General features: G+C 42.6%; 1 protein-coding gene across 1 annotated transcript; it reads right to left on the bottom strand.

Moving 5' to 3' along the window:
• Window positions 1-11077: 11077 nt before the first annotated feature.
• LOC121532678 (phospholipid phosphatase 6-like) lies at window positions 11078-17554 on the bottom strand. Its single transcript, XM_041838460.2, has 2 exons — window positions 16847-17554; window positions 11078-11887 (listed from the first exon to the last, which is right to left on the bottom strand). Exons 1-2 carry the CDS (start codon window positions 17337-17339, stop codon window positions 11517-11519), a joined length of 864 nt encoding a protein of 287 aa, XP_041694394.1. The 5' UTR covers window positions 17340-17554; the 3' UTR covers window positions 11078-11516.
• Between the last annotated feature and the right edge of the window lie 1491 nt (window positions 17555-19045).

Raw genomic sequence — 19045 nt, forward strand, 5'->3', positions numbered from 1 at the left:
GCCTGGCCATGCAGTAATGGGTGAACAGCGAGTACAGGAGGGGAGTTGTTGAAAAGGTTGCATCCTATGACGTTGCCACGTTGAAAGTCACTGAGCTCTTCAGTAAGGCCATTCTACTGCCAATGTTTGTCTATGGAGATTGCATGGCTGTGTGCTAGACTTTATACACCTGTCAGCAACGGTTGTGGCTGAAGTAGCCGACTCCACTAATTTGAAGGGGTGTCCACATACTTTTGTATATATAGTGTAAAGTTAATAGTCAAATTCATTTACATGTTTTTCTACACTTAGTTAATAATAATAATAATAATAATAATAATAATCTCACCATAACATCCTCACATCCTTGTCAAAATACACTAAGAAAGTTAGCTGTGATCTGTGATTATCCAAATTAAATAGTGTCCATGATACTTTTATGCAGTAGGTCTTAACCTAAAAACACGCTGCAACTCTTAAGATTAAAGATAGAATCGTTAGTTGCTACATCAATTTTTGGACTTATGAATGAATGATGTATACCCATTGATTCTTGAAGAATATACCTTATAAATGCCTCATGAGCTTAGTTCAACTGTTGTACCACATCAGAACCCAAAATATACGCTTATTTTACTAAAATGTTTGTAAACAACGTAAATCTAAAGAAACACTGTATAGCCTCAAGGCATGGTGAAACAATTTTGATATCATGGATCAGTCCTTGCATCCATAGCTCTGTCTATGAATTTGAGTGGTTACATTTCTCCAGGCACATCCCTCAGCTTTTCACCAAAACGGAGGCAGGGTGACCGCTTTGTTATTGTTTCTATTAAGGATTCTAGCTTTAATCTAACAAGGAACATTATAATTTTACTCAATATGTATGCTACAGTGTTTATTTACTGTCACAGAGGACATGTCCTCCTCTTAGGGATGGAGAGACTGCGGGATGAGTGAAGAGACTTTGGTACTGTGTTACAGTACGGTTGGGTGGAGAGATGTTAATCAAAATTAATCACATGTTAACATTAGACTTCTAATGTATGTCAGACTTCATTTGAAAGTTCAGGCTCCAAAGTATGACACTACAAAATAAGGTCCTTGTTTCAATGTTACTGTAGGCCATTTACCTCTGCTCTGTGACACTTCCAAGTGAGCTTGTTGGAGAAACTTCTGTGAAACAAAATGAATCACATGTTAACAATAACAGACATCTAATGTACGTCAGACTTAATTTGAAAGTTCTTATTCCAAAAGTATGGCCCAATCCCTAGACCCCGCCCCTCTAATCAGAGACTGATTTAGACCTGGGAAACCAGGTGTGTACAATTAATTATCAGGTAGAGCAGAAAACCAGCAGGCTCCGACCCTCGTAGGGTAAGAGTTGAATACCCCTGCCCTAGACCCTACTCCCAATGCACTTGAGGAGATCTGAGAGGATTTGACAGGTGTAACCAATTTGGTAATAATTCAAATGAGCCCTCTGATAGGCTAGGTGGAAGTTCCAACATATTGTTTAGACCATCAAATCATTTCAGATCTCCACAAGTGCATAGGGTTCCATTTGGGATTGGGCCTATGACAACAAAATAAGGTCCATTGTTTCGATGTGAATGCTTGTTACAATTGTAAAAAGTTTGGACATGTGGCAAGTGTTTGTCGCAGTTATAAATATGTAGTAGTTGAAGAGTCAGATGAAGCATGTTGTTGTAATTGTGATGGAAATCATGTTCCAGAGTGCCCTGTATGGATGATGGAGGTCGCAGTAGCTAGGGTCAGGGCTATCCAGCAGGTCTCCTATGTGGAGGCAGTGAAAATAGCTGAAGGAGTGAGTAGAGATGAGATGGTAGTGGATTTCCCACAGTCGGCAGTGAATGCAGGAGAAGGATCCCGACACACTAACAGTGAAGAAGGTGGACTTTGTTGTGTTTATAGCGCAAGTGATAAATTGCACTAGTCAAACTAATAAAAAATCTAATAAACTAGACATCATTGTGAAGGCGGCAAATAGATTTCTGGATTTCCAGGGCTTTACAGCCAAAATGTTACAGGGAGTACTGCATGAAGAGGTTCCCCCTTCCCAGGTTCCTGAGCCTGTGTAGGGATCTGAATAGAGACATTTAAATCCAACTGAAGGAGTACAATTTTTTATTTATTATTCTGGGTAGTAGTGTGAATAGGGCTGTGGCGGTCACAAAATTTCGTCAGCCGGTGATTGTCAAGCAAATAACTGCTGTTCTCACGGTAACTGGCCGTTAATTAACATCAACGCATTTAGCATCTTCTGGCTTCCACAGATAGCCTACAAGCCACTGATGCAGACCTTTGGAACATCTACATTTAAAAAAAGTCTAATACATCCATGTAATATAGCCTACACCTTCACAATAAATCCATTATTTATTTTAGACAGGTCTAAAGAAACATGATATAAAGAAAATGTAGTCTATTTCAGAAGAACAGAATAGCATACACTGAGTTGTCCTTATGCCAGGTCCTGATCTGGCTATGCCATATGGCTGTGGGCCACACTAGTTCATTTAGCAGACAAGATTTGCTTAGAATTCCATGGCATTATTTTATAGTATGATGAATACAATTGAACAAAGCTGAATAAAATAGAAAGGATATTTCCCCAAACGATTTGAGGTAGTGTGCATTCTGTGTTGAGCGGTTAACAAAGAAACAGGTACTCCTGTATGCTTAATTTAGAGTTATTTATGTATCTTTAGTTGTGATACAAACATTGGGCTATATGTTTAGATGTTTAATACATTCTAAGGCTGCATGATGCGACTCTAATGATGATTTGAAAAAGTACCATGAAAGGCTGTGCAGACTTCATCAGTCTCTCATTCACAATTTGACAAGCACTTGATAATGCATCAATTTCCCGGCGGCATCCCCTTTGTGTCCGTAATGCCCCCTAAAAAAATCCATGCCCTTTGCAGCCAGTGGCTGTTGTGCCCTTGGGCTGAATGTAATAATTATAATTCCCTTCTCCCTGCGTGCTCCGAAGCACCTCTCACTCACATGGCTGTCCGTCATGTGATCGGATCTTTCTCACAGGCTACAAGTGAAGATGGACACGTCGGGAACGCAACTGCGCACGTCCTTATCCAATTCCGAGGCGCATATTGAAGATATTGGAAGAACTGTCCACATTTACTTTTCATCTGCCAACAAGATGAGTAGGCCTAACGAAAAGCAAAAGCACTAGCCTATGTCAATCTACTATCCCCCATAGTGCAAAAGTTGACCTATTCTATTCTGTGCAAAAAATAAATATTCCAAACATAGTCTGGGACAGTTGTGGGATGCGACAGATCCCAAATTAATACAACCACTAGCATCAAAAAACATTTTTTACGCAATGAGGCTGACGCAACAGATCAGAATGTTTAGCTTAAAATGTTGATCAACTATTAGCCTATTTCTTCACATTTTAGGGGCAGTCGCTCTTCAATGCTCCACAGAATTGATGGCTCTTTTTAGCAACGTTTCGATTTCAAAAGACATTCATCGGTTTAAATCAAACATGAAATCTAAAACTCATTATTATCATCCTACCTCTGTAACACTTCAATTTAGACAAAGGTTTTTCTATCATTAAGACATTAGGCCTAAGTATAATGCCAGAACATCTACATAATTCTTTATTCCACCGTAATTGCAGTATACATTCTGCATAATAGTGTACAGTGCACATGACATTTCTACATAGATTCTAGACAATTCCATATGGTGAAGCATTAGTGTCTTCTAAGGTGTCTTACCATTGTGTTGTGTGTCGGCAGGTGAGGGTTGTGTGTGTGTGTGTAGCTCAGCTGGTAGAGCACGGCGCTTGTAACGCCAAGGTAGTGGGTTCGATCCCCGGGACCACCCATACACAAAAAATTTATGCACGCATGACTGTAAGTCGCTTTGGATAAAAGCGTCTGCTAAATGGCATATTATTATTATTATTATAAAAGGGAAGAGCTCATCACAGCCTTTTAATACCGAGCAAACACAGTGACCTTTTTTTAATCATCACAAAATAATGCCTGGATCAAAGTCAAATGGTTTAACATTGACAGGAATGCAATGATCTAGGTTATATTGGTGGAGGTTAGATATTAGTCAAAACAAATCTCTGGCTTCGCACCACATCTGGTGATTTCCATGACACAGATTCTAGATCAGATTTAACTCAAACAATTCAGCAGAATAGCATCAAGGTCCATTTAAAATTCCACTTTGTCATTTCTAGTTTTCAGCTACTCCCATTAAGCCACAAAAAGATAAAACGGATGTAATTTTGTCCCAGATAACTATAAACCACATGGTGAGTCAAGGTCACAACTTCTTGATACATTTATTTAAAAAAAAATACAGAATTACAGGGCAATCATTCTGGAGTACGCCTCCAAAATCCATAGAATAAACAGTCAAACTTGCTACCATATACAGTCAACCCAAAATAACATTATGCTGTATTCATCTTACATTTATGTGCATACATTGACATTACTTCAATTTAAGCATTATACAATAAAACAACACTACAATAGATGAAAGTTATAATTCAGTGTATGAAGCTGGTGAGATCATGTGAAGAGGTGTTTGTGTCGGCAAACTGTGTCTTTGACTGTACAGAGGCTGAGATGGCCAAACTGGTAGCGCACAGTTGCAAACAGACTACTAGCACCAACCCCTGGGCCCATATGGTTCTGGTCAAAAGTAGTTCACTATGTAGGGAATAGGGTAACATTTGGGACACACCCTTAGCCTATACTGGAGATCTAAAAAGTCTCAACTTGCCCTCTGATAGGCAGGGTGGAATGTCAGCCATATTGCTTGGATTGATTGCATATTGCAGAGCTCCCTGCCATCCAAGACCTCTATACCAGGCGGTGTCAGAGGAAGGCTAAACATTGTCAAAGACTCCAGTCACCCAAGTCATAGACTGTTCTCTCTGGAACCAACAGGACCCCGAACAGCTTCTACCCCCAAGCCATAAGACTGCTGTACAGTTTGTTAAATAGTTAACCAATAGCTACCCGGACTATCTGCGTTGACCCTTGCTGCACTAACTCTTTTGACTCATCACATACGCTACTGTTTATCTAGCCTGTTGCCTAGACACTTTATCCCTACCTATATGTACATACATTGCCTTCAGAAAGTATTCATGCCCTTAGACTTTTTCCACATTTTGTTGTGTTACAGCCCGAATTAAAATTAATACAATTTAGATTTGTTGTCACTGGCCTACACACACACACACACACACACAATACCCCATAATGTCAAAGTGGAATTATGTTTTTCAAAATGTATTTTAAATGAAAAGCTGAAATGAGTCAATAAGTATTCAACCCCTTCGTTATGGCAAGCCTAAATAAGTTGAGTAAAAATGTGCTTAACAAGCCACATAATAAATTGCATGGACTAGTGTCTAACATGATTTTTGAATGACTACCTCATCTCTGTAACCCACACATACAATTATATGTAAGGTCCCTCTTGTCGAGCACTAAATTTCAAACACAGATTCAACCAGGGAGGTTTCCCAATGCCTCGCAAAGATGGGCACCTATTGGTAGATGGGTAAAACAAAGCAGACATTGAATATTCCTTTGAGCATGGTAATTATACTTTGGGTGTATTGATACACCATCCAATCACTACAAAGATACAGGCGTCCTTCCCAACTTAGTTGCCGGAGAGGAAGGAAATCACTCAGGGATTTCACCATGAGGTCAATGGTGACTTCAAAACAGTTAGAGTTTAATGGCTGTGATAGGAGAAAACTGAGGATGGATCAACAATATTGTAGTTACTGGAGCTAAGCACAGGCAAAATCCTAGAGGCAAACCTGGTTTAGTCTGCTTTCCACCAGACACTGGGAGATGAACTCACCTTTCTGCAGGACAATAACCTAAAACACAAGGGCAAATCTACACTGGAATAGCTTACCAAGAAGACGGTGAATGTTCTTGAGTGGCCGAGTTAGTTTTGATTTAAACCTGCTTAAAAATCTATGGCAAGACCTGAAAATGGTTGTCTAGCAATGATCATCAACCAATTTGACAGAGCTTAAAGAATATTTGAAAATAATAATGGGCAAATGTTGCACAATCTAGGTGTGGAAAGCTCTTAAGAGACTTACCCAGAAAGGTAATTCTAACATGTATTGACTCACTGTGTTGAATACTTCTCTAAATCAAGATAGTGTTTTTTTTATTACAAATGTTAGAACTTTTCTTCCACTTTGACAGAGTATTTTGTATAGATTGTTGACAAAAAAATACAATTAAATCCATTTTAATCCCACTGTGGAAAAAGTCAAGGGGTGTGAATACTTTCTGAAGGCACTGTATCTACCTCTATTACCTCGTACACTGCACATCGACTCGGTACTGGTACCCAGTGTAAATAGCCAAGTTATCGTTACTCATTGTGTATTTATTCCTTGTGTTATTATTTTTCTAAACTCAGCAAAAAAAGAAACGTCCTTTCACTGTCAACTGTGTTTATTTTCAGCAAACTTAACATGTGTAAATATTTGTATGAACATAACAAGATTTAACAACTGAGACATAAACTGAACAAGTTCCACAGACATGTGACTAACAGATATTGAATAATGTGTCCCTGAACAAAAGGGGGGGAGGGGTCAAAATCAAAAGTAACAGTCAGTATCTGGTGTGGCCACCAGCTGCATTAAGTACTGCAGTGCATCTCCTCCTCATGGACTGCACCAGATTTGCCAGTTCTTTCTGTGAGATGTTACCCCACTCTTCCACCAAGGCACCTGCAAGTTCCCGGACATTTCTGGGGGGAATGGCCATAGCCCTCACCCTCCGATCCAACATGTCCCAGACGTGCTCAATGGGATTGAGATTCGGGCTCTTCACTGGCCATGGCAGAACACTGACATTCCTGTCTTGCAGAAAATCACGCACAAAACGAGCAGTATGGCTGGTGGCATTGTCATGCTTTAGTGTCATGTCAGGATGAGCCTGCAGGAAGGGTACCACATGAGGAAGGAGGATGTCTTCCCTGTAACGCACAGCGTTGAGATTGCCTGCAATGACAACAAGCTCAGTCCGATGATGCTGTGACACACCGCCCCAGACCATGACGGACCCTCCACCTCCAAATCGATCCCGCTCCAGAGTACAGTCCTCGGTGTAACGCTCAATCCTTCGACGATAACCATGAATCCGACCACCACCCCTTGTGAGACAACACCGCGACTCGTCAGTGAAGAGCACTTTTTGCCAGTCCTGTCTGGTCCAGCGATGGTGGGTTTGTGCCCATAGGCGACATTGTTGCCGGTGATGTCTGGTGAGGACCTGCCTTACAACAGGCCTACAAGCCCTCAGTCCAGCCTCTCTCAGCCTATTGTGGACAGTCTGAGCACTGATGGAGGGATTGTGCGTTCCTGGTGTAACTCGGGCAGTTGTTGTTGTCATCCTGTACCTGTCCCGCAGGTGTGATATTCAGATGTACCGATCCTGTGCAGGTCTTGTTACACTTGGTCTTCCACTGCGAGGACGATCAGCTGTCCGTCCCGTCTCCCTGTAGCGCCGACTTAGGCGTCTCACAGTACGGACATTGCAATTTATTGCCCTGGCCACATCTGCAGTCCTCATGCCTCCCTGCAGCATGCCTAAGGCATGTTCACACAGATGAGCAGGGACCCTGGGCATCTTTCTTTTGGTGTTTTTCAGAGTCAGTAGAAAGACCTCTTTAGTGTCGTAAGTTTTCATAACTGTGACCTTAATTGCCTACCGTCTGTAAGATGTTAGTGTCTTAACGACCGTTCCACAGGTGCATGTTCATTAATTGTTTATGGTTTAAACTGTGTTTAAACCCTTTACAATGAAGATCTGTGAAGTTATTTGGATTTTTACGAATGATCTTTGAAAGACAGGGTCCTGAAAAAGGGACATTTCTTTTTTTGCTGAGTTTATTATTTCTATTTTTTCCCCCTGCATTGTTGGGAGGGCCCATAAGTAAGCATTTCACTGTTAGTCTACACCGACTGTTTACGAAGCATGTGACAAATACAATTTGATTGGACATAATATTCTCAGACATACATTAGTGAGTAGATAGATAACACAAAACAGAATGAGATGCGTTCTTCCTTATTGCAATGTTAAGAGAACCATGATTACTTTGGCTGGGTGTTTCTCATCAGAAGATAACATGAAGCAGTTTCTGGGGAAGCCATGTCATTGGTCGAATCGTATTGATTCAAGGACCAATCACTGGTTAGCTCTAATATCTACTACTGGATTATTGCTGAAGAAATACAGCATGTATGAATGAATGAGAGAGAGAAACTCAATGCGTTATTTACAACAGTCGGAGAAAGAGACCCTACTGATGTAGACCATCTCTCAGGGAACAGTCCATGAAGACCAATCAAGACCAACTCATCATGTGTAGCTGCACTCACTGCATTGTAACATATACCAAATCCTTCCCAGCAAAAGACTTCAGCAAAACACTTCATGTTTGGTTTGGTGTCATACTTGAGCCTGGATGCTACATAAGAGTAGATGAGTGAGGGGAGGGTGAGTTCAGGGGAGTCAAGGGAAAGGGAAGTGATTCAGCTGGATGGAATAAAATATAAATAGTGAAGAGCAGCTGAGGAATGGAGAGGTAATTAAGTCAGACTCTTCTCTCTGACCAGAAGTAGACAGAGAGGGAGAGCGAGAGGGGCGAGAGAGGAAGATAGAGCTGTAAAAGGGTGAGAGACGGTAAAAGGGTGAGAGACAGGGCTAATAAGCTGCTCCTCCATATTTACCAGGGTGGAGGTGATCGAGTGGGTGGCCTCCTCTCTCACACACACACACACACACACACACCTGGTGGATAGAAGGAGAGGAGAGGGAATATTAGTCATCCAAGTCAACAAAATAATGTTCCATCTAACAGGATTAGGGTCTGTGCAGGATCTTCACAATGTGACATCAACAACAGCCAAATGACAACACCAGCAACGGCACAACATGGCTGCGGTCTGTGTAAACACCCAGAAACACTCCAAACACCCAGGACACCTGAGAACTCCCTGACTGGGTCTCTCACTCCTGCCTCACATGCACCAGAGAATGTACATTCATATAGAGAGGAGGCCATGATGCAGGAGCACCAGCAGTCAGAGCAGAGAGCAGTTTAAAAGTAGGGCAGTTAAGGACAGGGTGCAAAGCACTTGGCCACTAGATCCGGCCCACAGCTAACCAGTGGCTAAGGCACGCATCATGGTTACACCATTACCACCCTTAGCGGAGTTGCAAACAACCGGATGTATCCCTTTAACATTGAAGGGGGGATTGTTATTTCTTTACCTAATAGCAGGAACAGCACCATCTAGTGGTCAGAACCTGGTAATATCAGAACGTAGGATGAGACATAAACCTAACAACTTCAGACTAATTTCTCTGAACAGGGAAAAAAAAAAAAAAAAAATCACCAAATTCACTGAGAATGCATTACATAGGATGAAGAAACAATACTCCGAGCCGCAGCTCCATACTACTTGTCAAACATATACAACTGATACTATATACCTGTTGTTGGGTTGAGATTGGCGTGGGGTGTTGGGGGTCCATGGGTGGCTTTTGACCATTTCTTTGGAATCCTCATGTCTAACGCATTGTTAGAATTTTGGGGGATCCAAATCGGATTTTGGGGGGTCCAAATCGGAATGACCCGCCTGCTACGTTAGGTTACACCATTACTACAGCTGGTGTCACTCAGGGGTTTAACCTGGACAAACATTAAATGATGCTCCTCAGACTGGTGCTTTGTCTACACCTACACACAGACATTACAGTTTGTGTGTGTGTGCGTGTGTCAGTTACGCCTGTAACAAAACAGTACAGCAGGAATGAGCAACCAGTCTTGGACATTCACTGTCTTGTGATCTCTATCAGAAAGACAAAAAGCTATTCTACTTCTTCCATCTCTGGGACTGAACTATAAAACCTGCCCTGCCATCTCCTGTTTTCCCTCCAACCACTGCAAACCTGTTGCAACCATGGCTGTTGCACAACTATTTAGACAGTTACTATAAGGAATCAACTCTCCACATTGACATGAAGATGATCACCATCAGGTCTCAGAGTCATAGATAACGGGAGATCACGTTTAACACATTAAAATGTTATAAAATGAATGAACTACATGTTTGATGTCAGCGTAGCTGTAAAGTTGTTGGGTAACCTAATTTGGAATGAAAACCATGCCTCCTGTCTTTGGTTAAAACATAATCAATGTTAATTATTATTGAGCATACAGCCATCTGTAGAAAACTGGAATTATTCCTCAAGATCCGCAATAACACATACAGGGTGACTATATTTCAGTGAGAAATAAAAAAGACAAACCATTCCATTTTGTGAACCTTACATAGAGTACCACAGTATGAGTCATAATACCCATAAAACCTAGCGGTCAAACAAGGAAATTGTTCCAAATGTTTTTCCACCATTAATTTTAGAAACACTTAAAATAAGGGCTGTGTTTTGTGTAGGCTTACCTTGGCGTGACGTTTTGATAACCGTGTAAATCGCTCTAGGACAAGGTGACTTTTATCAATAAATTAACCTGTATTTACCCCCCCAAAATGAAATGCTAATTAGCTGCTAATGTGGCTATCATAAAGAACTACAAATGCCATGATGATGTGGTCGAGGCTGCTGAATCAAGGCAAAGGTAGGAGTCTCTGGATTGACTATCTCATGTTAGCTAAATTTAGTAATGAATAAATTGGCTACATTTCTTTAAATTGACAATTCTGTGAACTGTCTTGTGCAAATTTTAAATTGATAATACCTGTTAGCAAAGGTGTCAGCTAGAGATGACGTGCAGGAGCTTACAGGGATTTGTAGTCTTGCATGATGTCTACTTTGATGCTAATTAGCATTTTCGAATGAGAGTAAATAGAGCTGAATATATTGATAAAAGTCACCTTGTCCGAGAGAGATTTACATGGTTATCAAAACGTCACACCAGGGTAAGCCTACACGAAACACAGCCCTTATTTTAAGTGTTTCTAAAATTCCCTATGGGAAAAAGGAAGGGTGGAAAAACGATTGGAACCATTTCCATGTTTGACCGCTAGGTTCTATGGGTATTATGACACCTCAACTGTGAGGCTCTATACCTTACAAATCTAAAATAAGTCCTCACAGACACCATCATCAATTCATAAGTTTTAACCTATAGCATTCATTCTCCCCTTTGAGAACACAGCACTCAGACACGCAAACAGACACACACTTTCTCTCGCTCCCGCTCTCTTTTATCGCAGTATGGAGGAGCACCCTGCTCCTAGGTACTTCTGATTGCAATTACATATGGATGGATGGTTGGTGGCAGGCTTTGTTGTAGTTGTTTGTCTTGAACAGGCAATGATGAGTGACCAGTGTCAGTATGGGGCAGGATCAGTCAATGTTTCAAACATATTGGGCCAGGGCCACTGTCTCCCACCTACCACACCCTTCCAACCCCTCCTTAACCCTTCTCCCTCACCCCTGGATGAGCCCCAGCAGCCCCTGCAGGCCCAGCGATGATACCCAGAGCATCTCCACCAGGTTGTACTGGCAGTAGCCCATCAGAAAGCCAAACAGCACATCGGTCACGTTGTGTCTCCCCAGCAGCACCCGGCTCAGCCCCACCAGAACAGACCACAGGAACACCAGCACCCGCAGAGGGGCGGCCAGCACCAAGTGGGCCAGCAGGAAACGGGCACACATGGCGGCGCGGGTGGCGTGCCCCGAGGGGAAGGAGTAGCGGTCCACGGAGAAGGTGGCGAACATGTCCATGCGGTTGTGGGACGGGCGGCGCCGACGGACGACCGCTTTCACGATGCCGACCAGGATCAGGTCTAGAATGAGAGCTGAGGGGAGGGGTGGGGAGAGGATGCAGAGTGGGGAGAGAGATATGAGAGAGATGAGAGCAATTACACAGTTGGAAAACAGACCAGTCAGCAAACAGTATACAGCACTAAAACAAACAAATGTATGCACACACTAACAAATACACTAACACCCAACATATAGTATTAGCAGAAATACACATTGCACCCACACAAACGTATAATGTTATCACAGTATATGAGATAACATTAAACTCTACGCTTGTTTGAGCCGAACCTCCCCACAAACACACACCGTCACACGCGCTCAGTGACAGCTTTGGATTTTTGCCAGGGAGGGAAAGAGAGACAGAAGATGTGAGGAAAGAGAAAGAAACAAAGAGAAGAGAGAGAGCTGCAGTCTTTTCATCCAAGCAGTGTTTTTATCTGGGCTGTAAAGGAGCAGCGGTCATTGGCTCCTCCAGTCCTTCTGGCTGCATCACACACAAACACAACAGGGACCGCCTCTCCCCTGTCTGCCTGCATCACACAGCAACAGACTTCTGCCGACTGAGTGGTATCGGCACACTCTGCTAGTGTACTGTAGATTCTAGCTCGGGCTGAACCTTGTGAATACTTATACTGCACACTGTGCAGAGGACCCCTCGCTCTCTGTAACTCTGTTTATTTTTTCTGTCTGTCTGAATGTCTGCCTGTCTCACACTCTCCTTCACCCCCACTACACAACAACAGGGGACATTCTCGGTCTCTTCTAGAGTGCCTGACTGTTCATATCATTGGAAGACTTGAGACGACAACAGATGGCACTCTCTGCCTGCTCCCCCCTGGATGTGTATGCATATTTCTAGCATCAGCATTGTAAGTGTGTGTGTGTGTGTGTGAGAATCTGGCATCAGCATCAGAAGAGCGTGTGTGCGTGTTTACTAGTGATGCGCGGGTCAGCTGTTTGTTCACACGCATTTGCTAATAACCCATCCGCAACCGCCCGACTATGTGATAAAGTGAAAATCTCCTGCACCCGACCCTTTCATCTTCGCTTCTCTCGTGCAGCAGCCGTTTAGGGACCGGGGAGAAAATGCAATAACTAAAAACAAAAAATACCAGAAAGATTTTCCGTGCAAAATGTTCTAATGACATCAGTTTGACCAGTTAAGGAAATTAAAAGCAGTGACAACGACTCAACATGTTTATGATAAGATTTCAGTTCGGCTAGAATGCATATTTTGTGGTAGAAATACTAAATCAGCTTTTATGTCGCTGATAAAGATAGCACCTTTACAGACTGTCCCTAATCGCACATTCATTCTCTAAAGATGCTGAAATAAATAATATTTCTCCACTTGTTCCCGAGTCAAAATTTACATTTGGTGTATAATTTTACTGCTAGAAATGTATAATTCTTTAGGAGTTTATATTATATTAGGCTGTGAGAGTTTATAGTCAGTGTCCAGATTTCTGTTACTATTCAATTTAACCTATCTGAACAGTAGGCAACAGTTCCCTTGAAGTGCCATATTTGAAGTCCCCGTCTTGTCTCTCGAATTTGCACCTCACAATCACACATAACATAACTTTGGTGAAGTGGTATCATCATCTTTTACCACTTCAACAAATCTTTCCCAAACATTACTGTTCTGGCCCTCCCTTCTCTTTATTTTCAACTCTCTATTTCGCAGCTTTTCTCTTATTGAATTAAACTCCGACATTTTTCTGCCAAAGTTCCCAAAAGCATTTGGTCATTGGTGTGTATTTAGCGTGCGTACAGTTAGGCCCTAAAGCTTAGGCTTATGCACTTATTGAAGATAAAAAATTATGAAAGAAAAACCTCAATGTAGCCTATAGACATGAATTGCAAAATAATTATCCATTTGTGGATTTTTAATGCATTGTTTTCTCTTTATTCAACCCACCCGCCCTTCATATTTTATGACCCTAAACACGCCCGCCCCGTGGATATAACTGCAGGGACTGCGGGTTATGAGTCAACCCGCACTGTAGAATTCAAGATACCGTTTTTTGGGTGAATTTTGGCCCACTCCCGAGTGGCGCAGTGGTCTAAGGCACTGCATCGCAGTGCTAGCTGTGCCACTAGATATCCTGGTTCGAATCCAGGCTCTGTCGTAGCCGGCCGCGACCGGGAGACCCATGGGGCGGCGCACAATTGTCCCAGCGTCGTCCAGGGTAGGGGAGGGAATGGCCGGCAGGGATGTAGCTCAGTTGGTAGAGCATGGCGTTTGCAATGCCAGGGTTGTGGGTTTGATTCCCATGGGGGGCCAGTATGAAAAAAATAAAATAATAAAATAATGTATGCACTCACTAACTGTAAGTCGCTCTGGATAAGAGCGTCTGCTAAATGACTAAAAAAAACAACAACAAAAAACAAAGTTGGACGTTTACATACACCTTAGCCAAATACATTTAAACTCAGTTTTTCACAATTCCTGACATTTAATCCTAGTAAAAATTCCCTGTCTTAGGTCAGTTAGGATCACCACTTTAATTTAAGAATGTGAAATGTCAGAATAATAGTAGAGAGAATGATTTATTTCAGCTTTTATTTATTTCATCACATTCCCAGTGGGTCAGAAGTTTACATACATTCAATTAGTATTTGGTTGCATTGCCTTTAAATTGTTTAACTTGGGTCAAACGTTTTGGGTAGCCTTCCACAAGCTTCCCACAATAAGTTGGGTGAATTTTGGCCCATTCCTTCTGACAGAGCTGGTGTAACTGAGTCAGGTTTGTAGGCCTCCTTGCTCGCACACGCTTTTTCAGTTCTATAGGGTTGAGGTCAGGGCTTTGTGATGGCCACTCCATTACCTTGACTTTGTTGTCCTTAAGCCATTTTGCCACAACTTTGGAAGTATGCTTGGGGTCATTGTCCATTTGGAAGACCCATTTGCGACCAAGCTTTAACTTCCTGACTGATGCCTTGAGATGTTGCTTCAATATATTCACATCCATTTCCTTCCTCATGCTGCCATCTATTTTGTGAAGTGCACCAGTCCCTCCAGCAGCAAAGCACCCCCACAGCATGATGCTGCCACCCCCGTGCTTCACGGTTGGGATGGTTTCTTCGGCTTGCAAGGAACCCCCTTTTTCCTCCATACATAACGATGGTCATTATTGCCAAACAGTTCTATTTTTGTTTCATCAGACCAGAGGACATTCCTCCAAAAAGTACGATCTTTGTCCCCATGTGCAGTTGCAAACCGTAGTCTGGCTTTTTTATGGCGGTTTTGGAGCAGTGGCTTCTTCCTTGCTGAGCGGTCGATATAAGACTTGTTTTACTGTGGATATAGATACTTTTGTACCCGTTTCCTCCAGCATCTTCACAAGGTACTTTGCTGTTGTTCTGGGATTGATTTGCACTTTTCACACCAAAGTACGTTCATCTCTAGGAGACAGAACGCGTCTCCTTCCTGAGCGGTATGACGGCTGCGTGTTTATACTTGCGTACTATTGTTTGTACAGATGAACGTGGTACCTTCAGGCATTTGGAAATTGCTCCCAAGGATGAACCAGACTGGTGGAGGTCTACAAAAACAATTCCGTGGTCTTGGCTGATTTCTTTTGATTTTCCCATGATGTCAAGCAAAAAGGCACTGAGTTTGAAGGTAGGCCTTGAAATAAATCCACAGGTACACCTCCAATTGACTCAAATGATGTCAATTAGCCAATCAGAAGCTTCTAAAGCCATGACATCATTTTCTGGAATTTTCCAAGCTGTTTAAAGGCACAGTCAACTTAGTGTATGTAAACTTCTGACCCACTGGAATTGTGATACAGTGAATTATAAGTGAAATAATCTGTCAGTAAACAATTGTTGGAAAAATTACTTGTGTCATGCACAAAGTAGATGTCCTAACCGACTTGCCAAAACTATAGTTTGTTAACAAGACATTTGTGGAGTGGTTGAAAAACTAGTTTTAATGACTCCAACCTAAGTGTATGTAAACTTCCAACTTCAACTGTAGGCTTAATTCCAAGCATCTCCAAAATATTGCCTTATGTGTGTTAGATACACTAGGGCGCATAATCATAAGGAATTATGATACTGTACTATGTGTCACCTTGCCTGAACTGTTGTGAAGAGTGGAGCAGAGAGACAGATCTGCTGGATGAGGGGATGGAGAGGGAGGGCGTCTGGACAGTAGTGAAGGAGAGAAACAGATGGATCGTAGGATGAACGGAGGGATGACAGTTACAAGTAAGGAGCTGGCACCAAAGGAAGTAAAGGAAAAAACAGGGAGAGAAAAGAGAAAGAAAATATTGTGAAGGGAGGGGTGAAATAGTGTGTGTGTCTGCTGTAAGGCAAGGTGCCAAATCCTTTCCTCCTCTCATCTCAGACTAATCTGTACTGATACTGATCTGAAAGCACAAGATGGGTGAAAAACAATAGGGTGGGTGGATTCCTACCAAGGATGTGCTTTCATCTTCTACCTCTTCTAACATCATTGCAAATGGAGGAGAAGGGTTAAAGGAGCCACTACAGACTATAAATATGTAGGCTACCTACTGATCTAATAAAAACACCAACATAGACATTCATTATTAAGCATGGCATCCTCCTGGCGGTGTGTGCAGTGCTTGACTTGGACTGAAATAGGTGCCGGTACTCATTTTGGGTGCCGGTACCGTTCATATTTAGGTGCAGCAACTCCTCAATACTGTTCAGCTAATATTCTATATGAGGTGCAGGAACTCAAGCAGAATAATATTTGAGGTGCCGATACTCAGTTCTGGTGAGCTCCTGCCCAAGTCAAGCTCTCTCTGTGTGTGTGTGTGTCTGCTGTAAAAAGGCTGGGGATAGGGATGAGTGGTGGGATGCATGACAATTAGAATAGGTGGTGTGGTGGCAACCTTAACATTTGAATTATATTTCTATGGAAGAAATCTAATAGGAGCCTTCCGGCTGTCTATGCGGGAGGCTGCTATCAGCATTACTATGAATAAACACATTAATATGATCATATTTACCCATGAAGAGATTGAGCATAATTTCCTGTCCTGCGGCACTGTCAGCCTTGTACAGGCAGTAGGCTGTCCAGACCAGCCATGGTATTCCATGTCCAGAAATCTCTATCAGTTTCATCAATGGTCGAATGCTGCCCCAGGAGGAATCTTCACAGGCACACACCCCCAGCCGCTTGGAGAGCCACAGGTCTATGGCGAGGAGGGAGCTAAGGGCTATCCCGATAAAGGAAGGGTTGAGCCGCATACAGTCCTCTTCGGGCATGCCTGTGTTGGAAGAGGTGGAGGACCCGGAGCCTCTTCGCCGGGTAGGGCTCTCTGAGGCCCGCAATCTGGCTGCAGCGGTTGGGTCGGAGCCCTGCCGCTGGAGGAGCGTGGGTGGAGGGGTTCGGTTCAGCGACATGAACTCGTAGCGTCCGTTGCCGTTGGTGCTGCCACTGAGACCTGGGCTCCCACCTCCGCTGCGATTGGCGCTGTTTTTGGCTTTAGGAGAAGGCATTTTGTTTAGTTTCTGTGTTTGAAAGTAGATATAATCCTTTTAAATCGAAGGGGCCGGTTGTCAGTTGTGAAAATGCGGGTTTTCGTGCTTCTCAATTCATCGCTTCACAGGTGACAATTTCCCTTACGTCCTCGACCACTTTCCTGAAACGCCATTTTTGTTTTTTCTAGCGCAATGCACACTGGGAGATTTGCTCTCGTTGAAAACTGTACAAGTGGAGATCACATGATTGAGAGTGAAGCAAATAAAACAAGAAAGGGCATGAGAATTAGTTTGTAGGTAAACTAAATCATTACCTGACTATTGTAAATGTGTATAATTATGAACAAAACACGGTTATTGAATATTACTGAATATGCATATTGCATATTATAGCCAGACGTTGGTTTTGGTATACTGCTGTCATTATACTCAGAGCCAATAGGCGTCGCAGCGGGAAAAGGTTTGGGAGTGGAGGTGCAGCGATTTATTTTATTCGCCGACGGGGGGGCACAATTGTTTTCCCCTCGGCGTAAAATAAAATAGGCTCTGACTCATAGAGATAGATAGAGGACCCATCTTTGTATCTGTGCCATTATAGCATCAGTGACAGCATGGGCAGCACCATTGAGGCAATCTCCATTTTGAAGTAGTCCATTTCCTTCTTCACAATTGGCTGATCCCTTCTGATGACCCGGTTGGACATGGCTCACTAGGAGTTGGTAGTCCCATCCAGTTGACTACATAAAAATGGTGAACGCCCTAAATGGTGATGCCCATGCTAATACGGCCTTTTGTCTCTATGTCTATACACATGGCCCTGAATGAATGGACAACAGAGAGGTTTACATGTATGAAAAATCCCCCACCAATCAGAGCAGCTATCACACTGAGGCAAAGGTGACTAGTGTAAAGTTTATAATGTATTTTCCTTGCTTCCTTTTAATATAATGACATTTTGATTAAGATTACTAGCTTGCCCTAATAGAAAAATGTATTGCAGTCAATGCACCAAGCTTAGCCTATTGGCATAGCCGTGGGAAGTAGGGGTGCTGAGGGTGCTGCAGCACACCCTGAAAAACAGAATAAAATAAAATATGAATAATTAAAATAAAATGTAATTTTTTCCCCAACAAAAGCAGTGCACTGGGCCTTTACTAGTCCTGTATTAGCGACCAATATAGCCGTCCGTAGCGAGCCTGCTACATTAGGTTACCTAGCCTATAACCCGGTCGTCAATAGTTATTACAGCCACAAAGTCATTTAACCCCGCCCATTTCTACAATTTATTTGATTAAAATGTGATTTTAACATAACCCTTAGCTTATCCCTAACCACACTGCTAACCCTAACCTCACATTAAGACCAAAATGTTTTTTTTAAATCATGCATTTTTACGATATAGCCAATTTTGACTTTGTGGCTGTTGTAACTAGTGGAAACCCTATAACCCCCACTATCCCCACTGACTTCTTCTCCTTCACATCATCTTGCCGCGGAGAGAGGACATATGCCTGGGATACTGCTAGGAGACGTGTTCCCCAACTTCGAAGCCGAGACAACCATCGGGAAGATCAAATTCCATGACTTCTTAGGAAACTTGTAAGTGCTACCTGTTGTAGGCCAAACAAGTCGGTGTGATGATCTGCGATAGCCTACCTGTACCTCAACTGTTATTTTGTATCTGCAGCAGACAGTCATCAATTGCATAATCAGTAGCCTAATTG

This window comes from Coregonus clupeaformis, chromosome 20 (assembly GCF_020615455.1).
Source record: "Coregonus clupeaformis isolate EN_2021a chromosome 20, ASM2061545v1, whole genome shotgun sequence".
Classification (NCBI taxonomy): Eukaryota; Metazoa; Chordata; class Actinopteri; order Salmoniformes; family Salmonidae; genus Coregonus; species Coregonus clupeaformis.

What these genes read in the sequence shown, in the direction of transcription:
- LOC121532678 (XM_041838460.2), bottom strand. Translation starts at nt 17,339, where the DNA reads ATGCCTTCTCCTAAAGCCAAAAACAGCGCCAATCGCAGCGGAGGTGGG. An exon ending in TATGCTCAATCTCTTCATGG is followed by an intron (nt 11,888 to 16,846) that starts GTAAATATGATC and finishes CCCTCCCCTCAG; the next exon opens with CTCTCATTCTAGACCTGATC.